Raw genomic sequence first — 22,551 nt, forward strand, 5'->3', positions numbered from 1 at the left:
TGTCTTCTGGCATTCCATTTTGCCGTGGTGTGCAGCGGATCAGAGTAAACAGCAAATCTCCCCCAGCAGGAGATTGGCGATGGAAATCTGCTGTTCCCATTGGCAGGGCAGTGAGTCTCAGCTATGCCAGCATGTGTAGTGCCGTTGTAATGACTATAATTGAAAGTAAAGATGGAAAGATGATGTAAATTGCTTTTGCAGTTAAGCCAAAATGGAAAGCAATGTCTTTTGTTTTTATACCAGGGCAGTAACATTTTTCTCTTTTTGCTACTGCTCAATACTGTTTCTAGCACACCCTGTGTCTACATTGTACAGGATAGTAACTTATGCCAAAGATGGCCGGTAGCTCCAGATTAAAATACAACATAATATACATAAAGCTTTATTGTTCCTTAGGTTGCTGTTTTAAACTAAAGTGGAATATTTCCCTAAAGTCTTCAACAAACGTGCACAATTTAGAACTTACCATGCTTATGACGTATGCCCGAGTCACTGAGGAAATGGGCCTTATGGACCTGTCAAATTATTTTCATGCGATTGTTTTTGCAATGTTGTTTTTACTGGCAAATGTACAAGTTGATAGAAAAAGAAGTAATTAGTTGCTCTCAGACTTGCTGATGAATGGAGCTCAAGCAGGCCAGGCCTCTGCATCTTAGGGACTGGGACATTTTAAATTACTTGCACAATACCAGCAGCCATCTCTGGACATAATTAACACCTTGCCTAATTAATGTCAGGGCTGGTGTGAGTCTCTCTTTACGAAATGTTACTGTGTCGGGGCTTGCCCTCACATCACTGTCTTTCAGACTCCAAGTGTCTACCGTTTCCCTGAAGTGGAGCAACTTCTTTTTCCTTTTTTCTTTCTTTTTTTCCTCTTTCTTTTTCTTGGTTCCCTCCCCCTTCAAGTAATCAATGCACTGCTGAATGAGTTCATTTTAATGCATTCAATCATGCCTCTAATGTTCGTAGCTTACGGGCGCAAGCATCAGTAATGCAGGAATGTTATATGGCTTTAGTTTGGGCCATTTCATAAAATATTCATGGAATCAAAAATGTGCATCAAAATAGCGGCTGGGAGAATTACATTTATGTTCCTGCCTTTATGGCAGCTTCACATTTAAACCCATTTGTGTTAATATCTAGTCAATCTTCCTACTTTAAAAAAAAAACTAAAATGGGAGAGATCATATACATTTCCCTTTACTTAATATTTGTTCTAGACATCTGCTGTGAGACAACAAATATCTATAAACTTTCAGAGAACTACAGGGAAGGGGAAGCCACAATTTGGGTAATATCCAAATATATAAAATTGTATTTTCTTCACATTGTGTTTGTCTTAACGTCCTACCAAGCATTTTTGCAGTTTACAGCATCGTTGTTTGGTTTTTGTTTGTGTTTTTAAATAAAGTGCATGGATTTCTTGCTCATGTGGGCCTTAGATACAATGAGTGTGTTTATTTTAGGAGCACACTTTGCTTGAGGTGAGAAACTGTAAATGCATGCCCAAGTCTTTATTGCTTATGTAGATGTCATTTAATTGTTAAAAGCGGAATGAAATAAAATGGAGGAGGCTTGGACCACCTTCTGTCTCTACCTAGATACTCCTGTTCTACACAGTTGTTCCCACCATTCACCTAAGATGTGTTTTGCAATGCTATTTCATGGTTTGGAAATAAATGGACCTCTAGTAGTATCCATAAAGGGCTGTCTTTCATTCCTCCAATGACACAGTTTGGCCTGCTTTCTTCCCTGACTCACATGAAGGAGCGTGGCCCATTTCATGACGTAGAGCTTTGCCCTGCAGGCATACAGCAGCCTGGCAGTACTGACTGCTACCCTGATGTTACAGAGCTGATGATTTGCTAATGGTCCTGCTGCCCACATGATCAAACCTCCCCTCCTCTCAGGTTCCCCCTCCCTCCGCTCCTGCTCCTGCTCCTTGATGGAAAATCATGCCCACACTTGAGAATGGCAGAGGATGCCTGGCCTCAGACGCTCACATCACTCACTCTGAATCTATCAGTTAACAGTACTGTTTGGGATCTTTTTGGCAGTGTGGGTTTGTTGGAGGAAGTGTCACTGGAGGAGGATCTTTGACAGTTTAAAGACTCAGGCCATTTCTAGTTTCTGTCCTGCCAGCCAGCTCCCAAATAATGACATGGAGCCTTCTTAGTAGTTATGAAAGCTCGCCTTTAGCTTAGGTGTGTTTCTAACTAGCTCTTGTAACTTAAATTAACCCATTTCTATTACTCTCCATGCTGACACAAAGCTCATGGCTTTCACCTCTCTTCCAGCATGTCCTGCTTCCTCCGCATCCTGCTGGTGACTACTCCTCTCTTCCTCCTAGAACCCTGTCTGTCCAGAAGTCCCACCTATACCCTCTGCCTAGCTAAAGTCCTGCTAGCTTTTTATTAAACCAGTTGCAGTGACCATCTTTTTACACAGTGTAATCAATTATCCTGCAGCTTCCCTGCTCCAGGCTTGAGGTCCAAGGCGTGAACGTGCTGCTGTAGCCACCACGCCTGCCACTGGCTGCCTGCACGCCACCATCAGGAACTCTCGCCCTCCGGAACCATAAACCCAAGTAAACCCCTTCTTCTCTAAGTTGCCTAGGTCATGGTGTTTATCACGGTAAAGGAAAGTAACTAAAACGCTGGCTTATTATCTTCATTGGTACTTACACTTAGCTTGGTAACAGTGAGTTTTGTTTATGGCCTTTTTCAAAACTTTAGCAATATTATGAAAGTTTTCAGATAAAAGAAGTATGCATTATGTTTCACTAGATACCTATTCGACTGGCATCAGAACACTTATTCATCACGTAAAATATTTACTAAGATCCTTATTGCTGTTGGAGATAGATTGGACAGAAACCATACTATTGCTGATCCTGCTTCAAGAGGACACTGCATTTAAGTTACTGTACTCTTATTGTGGCATAGGCATATCTTTTACTATTCTAAGTCAAGTACAGAATGAATTATAATGTGTACTTCAAGCTCTGACCAGCTTTTAGACATTGTGGCGGAGCTGTCTGTACCTGTGGCCCTTTGTATAAAGTCCTTACTGCCGTATTTACTTCCATTAAGAAATTTGAGGACTGAAACCTGGCCTTTGAGAAGGACAGGAAACTCTCCTTCTATGCAAGCCCTTGTCTGTAAACAGTGCTGATCAGAACCCAGAGAACAACCTCGTCAGTGGCAAAGTGGTGACAGGTGTAACTGAAGTCATGACTGGTTGGCTGAAGTCACCACATTTGGGACATCCAAAGAATTCAAAGTGTCTCTGAGGAATCCCCACACGGTTGAGGAGAAAAGAGTTTTAATGGAGATGATTGTGAACTTAGGTATTCAGGAAGACCAATGAGAGGCACATGATGGGTTGGCACTTCCTTTTTGTTAATAGTTGCAGGGACAGCCAGGTCCGATGACAATATATATCATAGGCCTGGAGAGACCAGGGTGCAATACCTCAAGCCTTGCTTTTATCATGAGACATATGCCTGCAATTTAAGTGAGGCAAGTGAGGTAATTTGAAGTTTCTGAGACTTTGTGGTGCTGTGTCTGGTGAAGTAGTCACAGACAGTCTTGAACTAGGCAATCCACTGATACTAACCCCAAAGATCTAGAAAACACCAAACTCATACAAAAAAAGACCATTTCTGATTACTCCAAGATGATCTTTCGTAGTGAACAGTACCCCCAAAAGCCTGCCAAACTTTACCCCTCCTTACATATCTGAGTCTATGCAGAAAACCTAACAACCCTCAAGACTTGGTAGCAAGGAGGGAACACAGAGACACTGCCTCTGCCCTTCCTGACCCTTCCCACGCTGGGATTCACCTCCACAACCTTCTCCTCTCCCTGGCTGTCTCCAAATTTGGACAAGGATATCACCTTGTACTTACTGTTTGAACCATTATACCTCATTTACATCTAACTTACATTAATTTTGTTATCAAGAGCACCATCTATTTCATGGTTCCTTCTTTTTTTTCTTCCTGGAACTCCCCGATTTTCTCAGCTTCCTGAATCCACTATTCCCTATTCACATGGTCCAGAAGAAAAATGTATCTCCACTTTATGACTAGATGGATGCTGGAGAAGAAAATGAGCTTTTGTGCACATCTCTGCAGAGTGACGATGCTATGCTTTGTAGGCAGAAATATAGTTAACAGAAGGACACACACACGCACACACACACACACACACACACACACACACAAACACCAGGGCTCCACCGAAGTTCCAAAATGAAGGTTATGGATATTTGAGGAAGGTGTTTCTTGATGAGAGGTGCTACAAGCATCAATGGAAAGTTGCACTGGCCTTTACAGGAGGGTATAAAAACCATCTGCTGCACTGGCCTTTACAGGAGGGTATAAAAACCATCTGCTGCACTGGCCTTTACAGGAGGGTATAAAAACCATCTGTTGCAAGCAAAGACAGATTGAATAGTCAGTTCCCACTGTCTACATCTGTACTAAAGTGAGAAGAGATCAGGCATTATTTTTAAATGACTTCTTTTGTGCATTTCTTAGTACAAAATAAACATTTTGATGACAGAAATTCTCAAAAATGCCAATACGCAGGAAGAAAAGTTAAAAAAAATAAAAAATGAAACTGCCTATGACCATATCCCTTCTCCCAGAGAGAGTGCTTTATGGATGTTTTCTGATACTTTCATTCATTGCAAAGCCTATGAAATGAAGTATTCTTCAGCAATATCAATTCATGCTGTGTGCTCTCCTCCTTTCCAAAGCTGTAGGATGGGTTTCTAAACAACTCCGCAGGACTCCTTGCCTCATGGATAAGTATCTTCATTTACTCCCCACCCCTGCATTGGTAAGAACTCATACTGGCTATGAATTTACCGTATCGTGTTACCACTCACCTGCTAGTGACTCCCCACTTTGTTTACCTTTCTTTGGAAATATCACTCTTACTTTCTATGTATTTTTTGAGAGCCTGTCTTACCGCGCCACCTAAAATAGTCTTCCATGTATAATCCCGGAACTCTCACACCAGTTTCCCGAGTGCTGGGGTTACACAGGTGTGTGCCAGCACTCCTAGCCGGGTTGTGTATTCACCAACAGTAGTCTCAATAACAAACGCAGTATAACGGATGTCGACAGATCATATAAATAGTAAGGGCAGCACCATCCCTGGCTACACCAGTCAATGAAGCAACTTATGGAAATGTAGTGCTCATAGTATGAACTGTGAGGGTTTATTTAAACTCTCATGGTAATACTGTTAGAAGGACTAATTCTTATATTTTTAAGGATAAGCTGAATTCAAGTATATATATAGTGACTATTTTGTAACTGATTATTAGTTATTATAGAAATGCCAACTGATACCACTTCCGATATTTTACACCAACTAAATGTGCACTAATTAATTCTGAGTGGCTTCACTACAAGCCTGTTTCACAGAATAGTAAACTACCGCACAGAGGGGTCAGTAATTAGCCTACACAAACAAGCAACCGAAAAACGAACAAGACAGAAATGAGCAGTCCGTCTGCTTGAAACTTTTACTCACTTTTAATCCCTACAGTTGAAATGCCTAGGTGAGTTTGGCTAGTTACGATGGGCGGGCTCACACTACTGCTGCCAAAGTAGAACACTTCTGCTGTCGGAGACCAGAAGTGTTCCCCAAGGCGAGTAGCATGTAAACTACAGTCTGCAGTGTGGAACTGCAAACCGCTCTCCCAGAAATACACTGCCTCACATTTAGGAATGAAATGTTTTAAGGCTAATTTAGAGTTTGGGATTTGAGAAGAGATATTTGGGAACGGCTGATAAGATACACTCTAGAGCAAGAACTCAACAAGGTTGGTGTCATCCCGGACTAGGCAGACCACAGAGGCGCCTCCTTCAGCCTCCTGGAAGCAGGTTTAAAACCCTGAAATATGTAGCTGGTGCATTCTTCTCGTGACACCTAGATGCCCCCTGAGGGAGAGGCAGCTGTCATCTCAGGACAGCAATGAGGATAATGGTGGCAAGCACACCCTCTGAAGGTCTTCACAGCTCTGCACCCTCTGAGCACACAATGTTGAGCTGAGCCTCTACTGTCCCTTCTGTAAGATGGAGCCACATGAATTCCATGCCATCAAACTGTTCTAGAGACACCAGCCAGCGTAATGAGTCTCGCAACCGTTGGTGGGCCTCGCGCTGTCTCTGAACTTGCACAATGGCAGTCATTTCTACTGGCTGAGGTCCCACCCACTCTCAGAGATGTCTAAGCAGCATCCGAGGTCCCATTAGACAGAGATCCTTTTCTACTTCACCTCCTTTGAGGACACGCTTATCAACCACATCTCTCCCCATGTGTGAGTGATGCTAACACACATGCAAATTATAGAAAACAAGTTGTTTCTGGCCTGTGCTCTATATTTATGAATGGCTTTTCTCCTTCAGGTGAGCTTCTGGAAGCCGCCCAGCATTATGAAGCGTTCCATGAACTGACGCAGGGGCGGATATGGAAGGACGAGACAGGTCAACTTCTCAACCTGCTGGCCTGTGAAAGCCTCGTGAGGATCTACAGATTGCTCTCAGACAGAATGCTGGAAAACAAAGACTACAAACAGGCCATCAAGATTCTAATGAAAGCTTCTGACATAGCCAAGGAAGGTGGGTGGAGAGTCCTCTTGCACTGTTTTCTTTAATGGACAGACACTGGCTCTCCCAAGGGAGGAGTAAAAATTGTCAAGTGTTAGGGTAATTATCTCCTATGAAATGCAAAGACAAATGCCATCAATATGCTTTCAGATTTCGCTGTAAGGCTAGTGCTGACAATGAGAAATCCATTAGTTTCTTGAAAGCTTTATTTCCAAAATTACAATCCACTGGGGGTACTGTTGTAAAACAAGGAACCCACAAAGAGGAGATAAGGTCATCTGCAAGAGTGTGTGTGTGTGTGTGTGTTGTGTGTAGGTTGTGTATTTTTTTACAACCTGAGAAACCCCTTATTGTTTATAAATTCCCTGTAGGCAGATACTTGGGAAATTGTGCTAAATGTTTAGTTAGAAGTAACAAGGAAATAGCACTGCAATATGCTTTAGACCTCTGCCCTCTCAAAGCTCGGCCTTTAGACCGGCATTGCCAACATCACCAGGAGGCACGCCGTGAAAGTCACACTCTGCCCCACCCAAACTGCTAGCATCAGAGTCTGCAGGCTGGCAGGATGCCCACAGGAGCTCATCCACACTTTCAGCAGGAAAATGCTTTTGGGAAAGCTGCTCATACCCTTAATGTCTCACAGCATCTTCATCGGTATAAAACATAATGAAAATGGTGCATATTCTTATGAACTTTTAATTCATAACATGCAAAGAAAAAATACCCCTTTCCTCACCATCATACAGTAATTTTCTAACAGAGTAGTTTTTCCATGGAGGGGAAAAGGGAGTTGCGGTCTTGAACTTAAGTTTATTGATTCATGAACATAGTTAGTGGATTCATTTGCTAGGTAGCTGGTGTCTTGTTTGGGGTAAATAGGACCGGTCTGGGGTTTGATTTTAATTTACTATAGAGGAAAAGTAAACATTTGAGCTCATTTTTCTGCTATTTTTTAAATAACTTTAGTTGAAATATTTAAAGGAACTCTTTTATCACTGAAAGATAAATTCCATCAAATTGACTGCTTCTGCCCATGTCTTCTGGGAGGGGCAGTAAAGGAGACATAAATCCTTAGCACTTGGATCAATGTCAACAGCAAATTTTGATCACACAGAAAGTTATACAGTGGATAGGCATGTACACTCAGAGAAGGTATTACACTTTAAGTTTGCATTTTCTGTGTGGTGCTAATAGTACATAGAAAAAGCAATGAGTAGTCAGGAAGTACATGGCTCCCACATTGGCTTTAGAAAGTATTTAAGAGATGGTGGCATCCATTAGGCTCGGATCCTTCTCCAGGGCACCATGGTGCAACATGTAAGCTGAGCACCAGCCCGACAGCATCCAGGAACCATGGCACTTTAAGGAGTATTCAACTGGCAGTATGCATCATGGCTTCCTTCCTTCATACACGCACCAGGTGACACTACGCTGTGTGGTTTCCTCGTGTTTTATTTACCTGCTCCTCATTTGACGGGCATGTGAGCTGTCTGACTGCCACGGTGGAGCTATGTGTACATTTGAACTCTCTTCGGTCCACACCTAGAAGGATTGTTGGGTTACGCGGTAACTCCATGCTTATTTTCTGGGGAGATCTGACTTGCAAAGTGATGTCACTGACCATTTCCACCATCTTTGCATATTTCCTTTTTAATTTTAATTCTAAATAGCTTGTTTTACATGTCAATCCCAGTTCCCTCTCCCTCCCCTCCTCCGCATCCCCCACCACTTTAAGTGTCTCTTGGCCATTTTAGCCTCCTCTATTAAGAATTCTCTGTTTAGTTCTGTACTCCACCTTTTAATTGGATCCTTTGGTGTTTTGGAGACTTGCTTCTTGAGTTCTTTGTAAATTTTGGAGATTAGCCCTCTGCCAGATGTGGGGTTAGTGAATATCTTTTCCCATTGTGTTGACTGCCTTTTTGTCTTGTTGACTGTGTCCTTTGCATTACAGAAGCTTTTTAGTTTCATGAGGTCCCATTTGTTAATTGTCAATCTCAGTGTCTGTGCCACTGGAGTTATGTTCAGGAAGTGGTCTCCTGTACCAATTCATTGAAGAGTATCTCCCACTTTCTCTTTCAGTGTGGCTGGATTTATGTTGAGATCTTTGATCCATTTGGACTTAAGTTTTGCACAAGGCGATAAACATGGATCTATCTGCAGTCTTCTGCATACCAGTACCCAGTTATGCCAGCACCATTTGTTGAAGATGCTTTCTTTTTTCCATTGTATAGTTTTAGCTTCTTTGTCAAAAATCAAGTGTTCATAGGTGTGTGGGTTAAAATCAGGGTTTTCAATTCAGTTCCATTGGTCTACCTGCCTATTTTTGTGACAATACCAAGCTGTTTTCAGGACTATAGCTCTATAATAGAGCTTGAAGTCAGATATGGTGATGCCTCCTGAATTTCCTTTTTTGTATAGGGTTGTTTTGGCTATCCTGGGCCTTTTGTTTTTTCCATATAAAGTTGAGTAATGTTCTTTCCAGATCTATGAAGAATTGTGCCGGAATTTTGATAGGGATTGCATTGAATCTGTAGACTGCTTTTGGCAAGACATTTTTATTATGTTGATCCTACCAATCCAAGAGCATAGGAGATCTTTCCATTTTCTGGTATCCTCTTTGATTTCTTTCTTTAAAGACTCAAAGTTCTTGATATACAGGTCTTTCACTTCCTTGGTTAACATTATCCCCAGATATTTGATGCTGTTTATGGCTATTGTAAAGGGTGAGGTTTCTCTGATTTCTTTCTCAGTCACTTCATCGTCTGTATGTAATAAGGCCACTGATTTTTTTTTTTAGCTTACCTTGTATCCTGCCACTTTGCTGAAGGTGTTTATCAGCTCTAAGAGTTCCCTTGCGGAGTTTTTCGGGTTACTTATGTAAACTATCATATCATCTACGTGACTTCTTTTCCTATTTGTATCCCCTTTATCTCCTTTTGTTGTCTTATTGCTGTAGCTAGGACTTCAAGTACAATATTGAAGAGATATGGAGAGAGTGGACAGCCTTGCCTTGTTCCTGATTTTAGAGGAATTGCTTTGAGTTTCTCTCCATTTAGTTTGATGTTAGCTGTTGGTTTACTGTATATTGCTTTTATTATATTCAGGTATGTTCCTGTTATCCCTGATCTCTCTAGGACCTTTATCATGAAGGGGTGCTGGATTTTGTCAAAGGCTTTTTCAGCATCTAGTGAGATGATCATGTGGTTTTTCTTTTGCAGTTTGTTTATATGGTGGATTACATTGATAGATTTTCTAATGTTGAACCATCCCTGCATTCCTGGGATGAAGCCTACTTGATCATGGTGGATGATTTTTCTGATGTGTTCTTGAATCCGGGTTGCTAGTATTTTATTGAGTATTTTTGCATCAATGTTCATGAGGGAAATTGGTCTATAGTTCTCTTTCTTAGTTGTGTCTTTGTGTGGCTTGGGTATCAAGGTAATTGTAGCCTCATAAAAAGAGTTTGGCAGTGAGCCTCCTGCTTCTATTGTGTGGAATACTTTGAGGAGTATTGCATATTTCAGGTGTGTTATTTGTTATTGAGTTGAAATTCCTTATATATTCATAATGTGAACTTTTCGTCGGATATCTGATTTGAAAGTGTTTTCTCCCTTCCACCTTCTGGTGGTAGTCATCAAAGCACAAGTTTTTAATGTTGATCAAATTTGATCAAATCCAGTGTGTGTGTGTGTGCGCGCTGTATGTGTACTCCCCCCCCCCCCATATCAATAGGTTTGGACTTCAGTGGTGTCTTTGTCTCAAAGCACTGACCTCATTGAATGTTTTGGGAAATGTTTTCTGTGGTCTGCTTTTAAGTGATTATAATTCTTCCTTCAGGGTTTGGTGCAGTTTTCCACCAAAGGCACTAGGGCTAGATTTTTCTTTGTAGGGTGTTTTCTGTAACAATCTATTCAAGTGTTTTGCTCAATATGGCAAAGATTTCTTCTTCTCCTTCTTCTTCTCCTTTTTCCTCTTCCTCTTCTTCTTCTTCTTTTTCTTCTCTTCTTCCTCCTCCTCCTTCTCTTCATCCTCTTTTTGAGTTAATTTCAGAGCATTTTTTGAGGATATTTTTAATTTAATTTATGTAACTTGTTATTACAAACCTACCCACATAACTCTTATTACCAAGGTCTATAATCATTTCCCCTCTTTCATTCTTAATTGTACAGTAAGAATTTGAGTGTTTTTTTTTTCTTTCTATGCCTTGGCCAGTGTAGCTAATGTTTTGGTTTTTTGTTGTTGATTTTTCTCTATTGCTTTTTTTCTTTGTTTCTGCTTGTATTTCACTTAGCTCACTGTTCTTTGGTTAGTCAGGAAGAAACTTACTTGTTTTTAAGTGTAGATAAGTGTGTGCTGGTTAGCTTTTGATGTTGTTGCTATTGACATGGGACATCTGGGAAGAGAGCCTCAATCGAGAAAATTCCCCCACCAGACTCGTCTGGGGACAGCTCTGTGGGGCACTCGTCTGGGGACAGCTCTGTGGGGCACTCGTCTGGGGACAGCTCTTGGGGCACTCGTCTGGGGACAGCTCTTGGGGCACTCGTCTGGGGACAGCTCTGTGGGGCACTTGTCTGGGGACAGCTCTGTGGGGCACTTGTCTGGGGACAGCTCTGTGGGGCACTTGTCTGGGGACAGCTCTGTGGGGCACTTGTCTGGGGACAGCTCTTGGGGCACTCGTCTGGGGACAGCTCTTGGGGCACTCGTCTGGGGACAGCTCTTGGGGCACTCGTCTGGGGACAGCTCTGTGGGGCATTCTCTTGACTGACAGTTGATGTGGGAGGTCCGGTTCACTGTGGGCAGTGCCACCACAGGACCGGTGGTCCTGGATGAGACAACTGAGCAAGCCATGGGAGCAAGCTAGTGAGCAGCACTCCTCCATGGTCTCTGCGCCAGCTCCTGCCTCCTGGTTCCTGCCCTCACTGATGAACTATAAAGTACATGCTGAGGCAAACCCCTCCCAAGCTACTTTTGGTCATGGTGTTTTATCACAACAATGACACCCCAAACATCCATAACATCACTGTGTGTGTTACTTTATCTGGCTTTCTGTTTGCTGCCTTTTCATTCTCATCCATCTCATAGTAGTCTGCATTTTGTAGTTCACCTCAAGGTTTCTTTCTTTTTACCCAGCGATAACTTAGCAGTACAGTTAATTTTCGTGTAGCTGTGAGGTTCCCAGATTGTTTCTGCTTCACAATGCTAATTCCACGTAAGTGCGGATGCTGTCTTTTCCTGCAGTCTTCCTAACAAGCCCACTCAGAGTCAGAACCTACTTTGCCCTCTCACCTCAGGGCAACCCTTCCCTTGCTGTGTTCCCCCAGGACACTTACTGCCACGTGTCCCACCAAACAGGCCCACTTTCTGTCTCCATCCCTACCCTACAAAATTGCAGATACAACTTCTGTTTTGTTGTTACTGATATTTTTCTGTTATTTCACTGTTGTCTCTTTGTCACAGTTCAGACTCAATAACCAGGAAAGGTTGCCATGGCCAAGGGCTACCTGATACTTATTTACTCATTGACTTATTTATTCAGTGTGCCAGGGACAGGTGCAGGCACCCAAGCATCCCACAGGAGCACCCTGCTGCAGAACCATGCTATCGGCCTACTAGTTCTTCAAGCTGATGTCTGTGCTCCAAAATGTGACATCATGGGAAGATTTCCCTTTCTCTCCTCTTCCTTGGTGACTCCACCCCCCACCCTGCCATAGTTAGGTACAGATGACCATGATGTAGCACACTTGGTAATCGATAGCATTATAGTATTATTATACCGTTTACATTTTATTATGACATTTTCATACATCATTTTATTTGTTTACATTTGCTCCCTATTCTGCCTCCCTCCCTGCCCCTCACAGATCCCCATCCTTACCCCCAAATATTTTCCCTTCTACTTTCATAGTGTGTGTGTGTGTGTGTGTGTGTGTGTGTGTGTGTGTGTGTGTGTGTTGCTAAACTTAGATTCCAGATAGGAAGAAAACATGCAATCTTTTGTCTTTCTCTCCAACACCAATAATTTATTTCAGCAAATACAAACCACACACAACCAACTTCTACTTACCCAGGGACGCAGTTTCCACGGCTGCCACCTTCTTCGGCTTTATGTTTCCTTCCCAGACTCACCCCCGTCCCATCACCTGTAAGCTGATGTTAGGACCCTGCTGGACTCTAGGTTAGAGGTCATCAGACTGGCTCACACATTATCAGGTCTGCTGAAGGGTGAGATCTTGTGGCATAGTTCTCTGTAGCCAGTGAAACAGCTAGAAAACAAAAGCAGGCACTGTCTGAGGCATCCGCCATCTGTTTCCCTTGGCATCTCACGTCCTCACCAGTGGTAACTCGGTGAGTGGAGAGACTGAACACAGCAAGGAGGAGCGCTAACGCTCGAAACCCTTTCTGATTAGAATCTGGGATTCAGACACCTGAAGATACTGTGCAGAGGCCTAAGCCAACAGGGATTGCCAGCGTCTGCATTTCCAGGACATGGGCGACTGTGGAAGCCCATGACATCTAAAAGCAGGAAAATAATAGTGTTCTTATGTTAAAGAGAACTTCTACTGGTTGTTTCTAATACATAAAATTTACACGTTTCATTTCCATAACAATATAAATAAACTATGCGAGCATCAGTGGTATGACGCACCCTGCTGAACCACACATTGCACCTTTTGCCTTTGGAAAGAACTGAGTCACTGCTGAAATAAACACATCACAGAAATTAGGAAGGAGAACCATGACTAGTGAAGGGAAGCATTTTTCCACATGTGCGTGGACTTCTGTACCACGGAACCAGTCGTTCATACATAATCTTGAACCAGCAATTCTGAATCAGACAGGCATTCTTAATTTGTTAATCATGTGTTCTATTGGAAGAGTAGATGATTGGCAGGAGTATGCAACAAGTCAAGCTGCTAAATGTTGCTGATTGTGTCATACAAGCTGCCACAGACATGCTGGACAACTGCAGGTCTATACATGGTAATGTAAACATTCTATGATGTATGGAAAGTATATACTAGACTGTGTGTAGAGAGGGAACTCCTTATAATCATATGGCTAAAGTATCATCACCTATCATTTGAGATCCAGATAAATTTTACTTAAGTCTCACGCACACAAACACACACACACACAGAGAGAGAGAGAGAGAGAGAGAGAGAGAGAGAGAGAGAGAGAGCTTGTTTTTTTAATGCAGGTTGGTTTCAAGGATCACTGGAAAGTGTGTAAGTTTTTAAAAGAGGGACTGTCTATTGTCTTGAGTGATGAGGATTTTTGTCTGTGTGGTGAATCTGTCCCCCAGCACCATGGTGACTTCTTTATATCCTCGCTTCAGGGAGTGACAGGACCATGGAAGGAGAAGCTGCTCTCTTCCTGGGCTCAGCCCACTTGGCTGCTGGAGAATATGAAACTGCACTCACAGTAAGTCGGAGTGAACTTCATCATTTTATCACATTGACATCACCATAAGAGGTCAGCAGAGATGGGTTAGGTCTGACACTATTGTATTTATGGAGATCCAAACTGAGTATCAGCCTCCTAGAAGCATGAAAAGTGGGTCCTATTGGTCATTGAAGGTGAGCTGTGGTTAACTACGATGAAGTACTTTGAGGTACAGGGAAGTTACATCGTTTAGTAGGAGGACCCCTCTACTTCCGTGCACCCGGAACAAGGGGAAATACTCCCAAGGGGAAGGAGACTAAGCAGCGACAGTGCAGTGATTTTACAGTGTGGCTGTTAATCAACAGTGAGCCTTGCATAGTTGTGAGCCTGGGTGGGGCAGCAAGAGGCCGAGAGTCCCAGCCTTCCGCATGCCTTACTCCAAGACAGAGTTAGTGCTTGCACAGTTCTTAACTGGGCCTCTCTGTTCGGATGGGACACAAACAGGTGCAAGCAGCAAGGGCTGCGTTTTCTTTACTCTCATTGAAATCAGCGTTCTTTCCTTGTGCTATTGCGGTGTTCATCAAGTGTAGCTTCCTAACCATTTGCATGCCGTGTGCTTACCTTGCTTGGGATAGCACAGATTTAATGCAGAGCTGTGGGACCACATTGTCAAGTAGGATTCATATATTTGGTTACATGTAATTTTCTGGCTCCCTTGAAACTGGTCATCATAGAAAACATAGCTTTTCCTAGATGGCTCCTCCATTTACATTCTGTGGCCAATGATATGTGCTCGGCAAAGCTCTGTTCTGGTGCTTGGAGAGCATACAAACCACCAAGATGCATACGCTCCTACAAGAGCTAATTTAATGAAAGTGGCCAACTAAGAAACAGAACTATAATTCAGAGCAAAGCTCAGGGTTTCTGAGCGAAGACAGAAGACAGGGTAGGTTCCAACACTGAAGACTGAGCTGAGGAGGTTACACAGGAGAGCAGTGGAGTGGGCGGGGTTTCCCTGTGCTCTAGAAAACACACAGATGACGATGGCGCAGTACCATAAACAGCCTCTCTCTCTCTCTCTCTCTCTCTCTCTCTCTCTCTCTCTCTCTCTCTCTCTCTCTCTCTCTTTCTCTCTCTCTCTCTTTCTTTCTCTCTCTCTCTCTTTCTCTCTCTCTCTCTGTCTCTATGTCTCTCTCTCTGTCTCTATGTCTCTCTCTCTGTCTCTATGTCTCTCTCTCTGTCTCTATGTCTCTCTGTCTCTCTCTGTCTCTATGTCTCTCTCTGTCTATGTCTCTCTGTCTGTCTCTCTCTCTGTCTCTATGTCTCTCTCTCTGTCTGTCTCTCTCTGTCTCTCTCTCTCTGTCTCTATGTCTCTCTCTCTGTCTCTATGTCTCTCTGTCTCTCTCTGTCTCTATGTCTCTCTCTGTCTCTATGTCTCTCTGTCTCTCTCTCTCTGTCTCTATGTCTCTGTGTCTCTCTCTGTCTCTGTCTCTCTGTCTCTCTGTCTCTCTCTCTCTCATTCTCTCTCTCTCTCTCTGTCTCTCTCTCTGTCTCTCTGTCTCTCTCTCTCTCACACACACACACACACAGAGGTATGTTTGGGAAGCATTGAATTATCTGAAGGAAGACAAAATGTATTAAAAGACAAAGCTAAAAAATTGGAAAGCAGACTGACATATACCAGTCTCAAGAAACTCAAGTAGGAAGACGGTTGAGTCAGGGGCCAGCTTGAGTTACATAGTAAGACTGTCTCAGAAAAGAAAAAACAAAAGGGGGCATAAAAATAAATTAAAATTAAAGTTTTGGGGGCTGGGTAAATGCTTCTGACACCAAAATGAAGATATAAATAGTGCTATCTGAAAAAGAGGTCTAAAATATATCTTATTAAATGTGCTTACAAGATAAAGAGGGATAGAAGCTCTGGGAATGTGGCAGGTTTCCAAGAGAGAGAGCTTTTTCTTTCCTTCTCCCCTGTGCCCATCCCCTGTCCACGCCCTACACTAGCTCATAGATTCTCACCCCCATCGCCTCCTGCATCCCTCACCTTGCTCTGTGTCTATAGCAAGGTACCTTCAAGCAACTCAGTAGCATTCCTAACAGAAAGCTCCCTTCCCTCCCCACGCTTTATTCCACCATTCTTTTTATCAAAGGCAAATACAGTTACAGGTCTGTGACATCTCTCTAAAACACTCAGTAAATGCGTCACATCTGGGTCCTTTCCTTACGGGTGAAGCGCTTGCATTTTACACGCCACTCCGTGTCTTGAGTGAGCCTCTTCCACACCAATTCAGGCGTGCCTCACTTTAGTCTTCATTTCCACAGGTTTGTCAAGGGATGGTTAACAGATAAATGTATATATTTAGAACATGAAACATGCTACATGTTAGTCTGAAATGGGCACAGACTAACCGGGCGTTGGTGGTGCACGCCTTTAATTCCAGCAATGGGGAGGCAGAGGCAGGAGGATTTCTGTGAGTTCAACTCATTAGCCTATCCATTTCATAACTTTCCTTATTTTTCTGAGGCTACCCAAGATCTATTCTTTTAGAAAATTTCATATGTAATTATAGATGTGATTCATTTTATTTTTTCTCAATATATTTTTATTTAAATTAGAAACAAGCTTGTTTCACATGTCGATCCCAGCTTCCTCTCCCACCCCTCCTCCCTTACCCCTCTACCAGCCCCCTAGCCCCCCCACCCAATCCCCACACTATTCCCCAGAGAGGGTGAGGCCCTCCATGGGGGAATCTCCAGATTCTGTCACTTCATCTGGGGCAGGGCCTAGGCCCTCCCCCATGTGTCCAGGCTGAGAAAGGTTCCCTCTACATGGAATGGGCTCCCAAAGTTCATTCGTACGCCATGGTAAACACTAATCTACTACCCAAGGCCCCAGAGATTTCTGAGGCCTCCTCACTGACACTACATTCATGGAATCTGGATCAGTCCCATGCTGGCCTCTCGGCCATCAGTCTGGGGTCCAAGAGCTCCCCCTTGTCAGGTCAGCTGTCTCTGTGGGTTTCACCAGCACTGTCTTGACCCCTTGGCTCATCACTCACTGGATTCCAGGAGTTCAGCCCAGTGTTTAGCTGTGGGTGTCTGCCTCTGCTTCCATCAGTCACTGGATGAAGGCTCTAGGGTGGCCTGGGGTCCTACGGCTGGGCCAAAGGATTAATCTCTTATGGGAATACATTGTTCTTTCAATAAGGTTTTATTAGAAATTCTATGTGTTGTGGCTTGAATATGAAATGACCCCTTAAAAGACTCCTGTATTTTGTCCCCAGTGCAGTATTTAGAGATGGGGCTTTAGGGTGTGAAGGGACAGACAAAATCTAGTTATGGATTTGATGGTCTGATGGCATATTTGGGAGGTAGCAGAAACTCTACCGGCAGGAACTTTGAAGCAATAGTTTTATGTCAACTTGACACAAGCAAAAGTCATCTGAGAGAAGGGAGCCTCAACTGAGAAAACACCTCCATGAGATCAGGCTGTAAGGCATTTTCTTCATTAGTGATTGATGGGGAGGACCCAGCCCACTGTGCTGTTCCTGGGCTGGTGGTCCTGAGTTCTATAAGAAAACAGACTGAGCCGGGTGTTGGTGGTGCATGCCTTTAATCCCAGCACAAGGGATGCCAACCTGTGAGTTTGAGGCCAGCCTGGTCTACAGAGTGAGTTCCAGTACAGCCTCCAAAACAATACAGAGAAACCATGTCTCAAAAAAAAAAAGAAAGAAAGAAAGAAAGAAAGAAAGAAAGACAAGAAAAGAAAACAGGCTGAGCAAGCCAGTGAGCAGCTCCCTCCACGGCCTCTGCATCAGTTCCTGCTTCCTGGTTCCTGCCCCGTTTGAGTTCCTGTCCTGACTTTCTTCAGTGATGAACAGTGATATGGAAGTGTGGGTCAAATAAACCCTTTCCTCCCCAACGTGCTTCTGGTCATGGTGTTCATCACAGCAGCAGCACCCCTAACCCTTGTAATGACAGTACTTGAGATCGTAAGGCTGGAGGATTGCCGTGAGTTCCAGGCCAACCTGGATTAGGAAGTAAGACCTTGTTTCAAAACAACAACAAAAAGGATGAAGCCTTAACAACAACAGCAAATAGGGGTCAACCAGATGGCTTAGCTGGCAAAGGCGCTCGCTGCCAGCCTGAAGACTCAAGTTGGATCCCCAGAACCCATGAGGTAGGAAATAACTGACTTCCACAACTTGTCCTTTGAATTTCACATGTGTGCTATGGCAATGTACCCACACATATGGACACACAATAAATAAATATGTAAAAAAATAAAACATACAAGTGGGTGTCTCGGGATGTGCGAGTGTGTTCTTGAGACCCATTTCCTGCTGTGTCTTGTCTCTCTGCCTACTGTCCCTTGTGAGGTGAGACAAGTCACTTTGTTTACAACTTCCCCTCTACTGTGATGTCCTGCCTCTCTGTGCACAATCCCAGAAGCAATGGAGCAAAGTGCCACAGACTCTGAAGCCACATCCAAAAGACACCCTTCCTCACCCTTTTGTCTTCCTCAGACATTTTGTCACAGTTATGAAAAAGGTGAATTAATACAGTGTGCAATAAACAGTCTTATCAGACGTGACTCATTTAACTATAGAATAACTGCATGAAGCAGGGAGTTCTGGTACATCCTGTGTTGTCAGCGGTACAAGATAGTCCAGTAAAGAATGGATCACAGAAATTATCTTTGACATCCAAATGGAAAATTCTGGAAACTATCACTCTTTTAAGAAAGTGTTTTTGAAGTAAATATGAACCTCATGTTCACAGCTTGTTAACTAGAAACCCTGGGGCCACTCCCCTGAGCTCTCTTCTTCTCGGTTGTTCCGGGCTCCCTATGGGAGTTTAAGTCGGCTTATACTCTGTGATAGGTTAAATGGTCCCACTCCAGCCACTCTGTAATCCCCGGAACCACTGAACTCAGGTGGGATCAGCTTAGGGGCCCTGAGATGAGATGGTTGTCCTGGATTGATTCGGGTAGGCTCCAATTCCAAAGTCAAGCATTGTTCTAAGAAAAGGGCAGAAGAGTTGTGAAACAGACAGAGCGAAATATGGCAGCGAGAGAAAAGGAACTGTGTGAGAATGAAGGCTGAGATGGAAGCAGTGAAAACCCAAGTCAAGAAATACTTGGAATCATCAGATGGGTAAGAGGCAGGCAAGCATCCCCTCCCAGAGCCATCAGAGGTATAACAGTCAGGCAAGCATCCCCTCCCAGAGCCATCAGAGGTGTAAGAGGCAGGCAAGCACCCCTCCCAGAGCCATCAGAGGAGTAAGAGTCAGGCAAGAGACCCCGCCCAGAGCCATCGGAGGAGTAAGAGGCAGGCAAGTGTCCCCTCCCAGAGCTGTCAATGGGTCACGATACTACTCGTGATTTCAAACTTCTGCCCTTCAAAGCTGTGAAAGGACATACTTCATCATGTCAGCTCCAAGAAACTACTCGTTGGGGAGATGAGAAGAGTTTATTTCTAAAAAATTCTGAAAGAGCGTCTGCTTGGTCTGCTAGAAAGTCTGCCACTGGACAGTATCTTCTATATTTATGGAGTACACTAGAGGCAGAGTGACTGGATATAATTAAATATGCAAGGTGATTCCCTAATTGAGTGGAGATGTAACTAGCCATCTAATCACAAAGCAAAAGATCAATATCTTTTAAGGTTTTTGGGCATTTGTTTTAAATTCTCAGTGTCCTAGGTTCATCGCTGATACTGCTAAAATATCTGGAGAAAAAGTACCACACAGGAGAAAAGGATTGCATTTCCAGGTTCTAGTACATTATTGAGGGAAAGTCCAGACAAGAGCTTCAAGAGTCACATCCACAGACAAGAGAATTAAAACCTACGTCATCTCTGCTTGTTTTCATAGTACTCTCTAGCTTTGTTTTCTCTTATACAGGCCTGTCCAGTCCAGGACCAGCCTGTGAAATGGTACTGCCAGAGCCTGAGTCTTCCCACCTCCAAGGACAATCAAGACAATCCCCACGGATATACCCACAAGCCAATATGATATGGCTATTTCCTCTTTAAGACTCTCTTCCTGAGTTTCAGTTTTGACCTGGAAAGCAGCCATGACCTTTGTTTCTCGTATTTCTTGGTGTTCAACAAACTGCTCGAGCCAGGTTGACTCACCCCCAGACTGACAACCAAGCCACCAAGAGCCTTCAGAGAGAGCTGGTCCACTTCTGCCTACACTCAGGGCAGAGGGCAGAGGTGAGCTCTGGGTCCCTATCTTAGACCTGAATTCCTCCTGCTCATCCTCTCTCAGATCTCCTGGCCTGGGGACTACAGCCAGGTAGATGTGCCCCTGACAGATGACCAAACAACCAAGAGCTTGCCGAGAGAGCGAGTGGGTCCAATCCTGCCCACACTCAGGACAGAGGACAGAGAGCAGAGGCCAGAGAGTATTTGATTTGCTTGCACCCACCGAAAAGGAACCCTGGTTGCCGACCCACCAGGAGAGGAAGAGGCTCTTTCTACACCCACTGGAAGGAGTGATAGGAAAGAGGCAATATAAGAACACACCCAGCAACCAAAAAACAAATAAGACACCACCAGAGTCTAGAGATTCTATAGCAGCAAGACCTGAACACCCCAGTGCAGATGAAGCAGAAGGGAATGACCTTAAAAACACCTACATAAAAATGATAGAGGCTCTCAAAGAGGATATGAGAAAAGCCCTTAAAGAAATGGAAGAAAAAACAAACCAAAAAAATCCAACAAATACAAGAAAGGGAGGAAAACACGAAGCAAAAATTGCAAGAAACAATTCAAACAGTGCAAGGGTTGAGAGCTGACATGGAGACAATAAAAAATACAGTCAGAAGGAATGTTGCAAATAGAAAAACTGGGGAAATGGTCAGGTACTACAGATGCAAGCAAAGCCAACAGAATACAAGAGATGGAAGAGAGAATCTCAGGTGTTGAAGACACACTAGGAGAAATAGATTGATCGACCAAAGAAAATCTTAAGTCCAACAAATCCTTAACACAAAACATCCAGGAAATATGGGACACTGTGAAAAGACCAAACCTAAGAATAATAGGTATAGAAGAAGGTGAAGAAACCCAACTCAAAGGGGCAGAAAACATACTCAATAAAATCATAGAAGAAAACTTTCCCAACCTAAAGAAAGACATGCCAATGAAGGTACAAGAAGCTTAAAGAACACCAAATACAGTGGACCAAAAAAAAAATCCCGTTGTCACATAATAATCAAGACCCAAAACATACAGAATAAAGAAAGAATATTAAAGAGCAGCTAAGGAAAAAAATCAAATAATACAATATAAAGGAAGACCTATCAGAATTACACTTGACTTCTCCATGGAAACTCTGAAAGCCAGAAGGTCATGGATAGATATTATATTAACACTAAGAGACCACAGATGCCTTCCAAGACTGCTATACCCAGCAAAACTTTCAATCAATATAGATGGAGAAAACAAAATAATCCATGACAAAACCAGATTTAAACAATACATATCCACTAACCCAGCCCTACAGAAAGTTCTAGAAGGAAAACTCCAATCGAAGGAAGTTAGCTACAACCAGATGAACGTAGGTAATAGATAATCCCACTTTACCAACAGCCAAAAGAGAAAGGCGGTGGAAATCCACACACAATTCCACCACCATCAACTATTCCAAAACAAACAAGAATGAGCAATCAAAGGTCACTAATATTCCTCAATATTAATGGTCCTAATTCGCCCATAAAAAGACACAGGCTAACAGAATGGATGCGTAGACAGTATCCATCCTTCTGCTGTATACAAGATATACACCTCAGCTTCAAAGACAGATGTTACCTCAGAGTTAAGGGAACAGATTTTACAATCAAATGGACCCAAGAAACAAGTAGGGGTAGCAATCCTAATATTTGACAAACTAGACTTTAAACTGAAATCAATCCAAAGAGATGAAGAGGTGATTTCATATACATCCAGGAGAAATCCACCAGGATAAAGTCTTGATTCTGAACATCTATGCCCTAAACACAAAGGCATCCACATTCGTAAAAGAGACATTACCAAAGCTCAAACCACACATAAAACCTCACACAATTATAGTGGGAGACTTCAACATGCCATTCTCACCACTAGGCAGGACCACCAGACAGAAACTTAACAAAGAAACAAAAGAACTAATAGAAGTTATGACCCAATTGGGTTTGACTGACATCTATAGAACATTCCACCCAAACACAAAAGAATATACCTTCTTATCAGCGCCACATGTAACCTTCTCAAAAATGGACCACATACTTGGCAACATATCAAACCTCAACAGGTACAAAAATTGGAATAACTCCATGTATATTATCAGACCACCATGCTTTAAAGTTAGAATTCAACAACAACACAAATTGCAGAAACCCTACAAACTCATGGGAATTGAATAATGCACAATTGCATCAGTCCTGGGTCACAGAAGAAATAAAAAAAGAAATTAAAGATTTCCTAGAATTCAATGAGAATGAAGACACAACATACCCAAATTTATGGGATACTTTGAAAGCAGTTCTAAGAGGA

At 43.0% G+C, this 22,551-nt stretch overlaps 1 protein-coding gene across 4 annotated transcripts in view; it reads left to right on the forward strand.

Moving 5' to 3' along the window:
- The window catches only part of Ttc29 (tetratricopeptide repeat domain 29), a 192,935-nt gene that overhangs the window by 70,984 nt on the left and 99,400 nt on the right, over positions 1-22,551 (forward strand). For all 4 annotated transcript variants that reach the window (XM_040734839.1, XM_040734836.1, XM_040734837.1 and 1 more), the window contains 2 exons: positions 6,428-6,640; positions 13,965-14,050. In XM_040734839.1, the coding sequence (XP_040590773.1) occupies positions 6,428-6,640; positions 13,965-14,050 (299 nt within the window). The remainder of the gene's footprint in view (positions 1-6,427; positions 6,641-13,964; positions 14,051-22,551) is intronic.

This window comes from Mesocricetus auratus, unplaced genomic scaffold (genome assembly GCF_017639785.1).
Source record: "Mesocricetus auratus isolate SY011 unplaced genomic scaffold, BCM_Maur_2.0 Super-Scaffold_100041, whole genome shotgun sequence".
Lineage (NCBI taxonomy): Eukaryota > Metazoa > Chordata > Mammalia > Rodentia > Cricetidae > Mesocricetus > Mesocricetus auratus.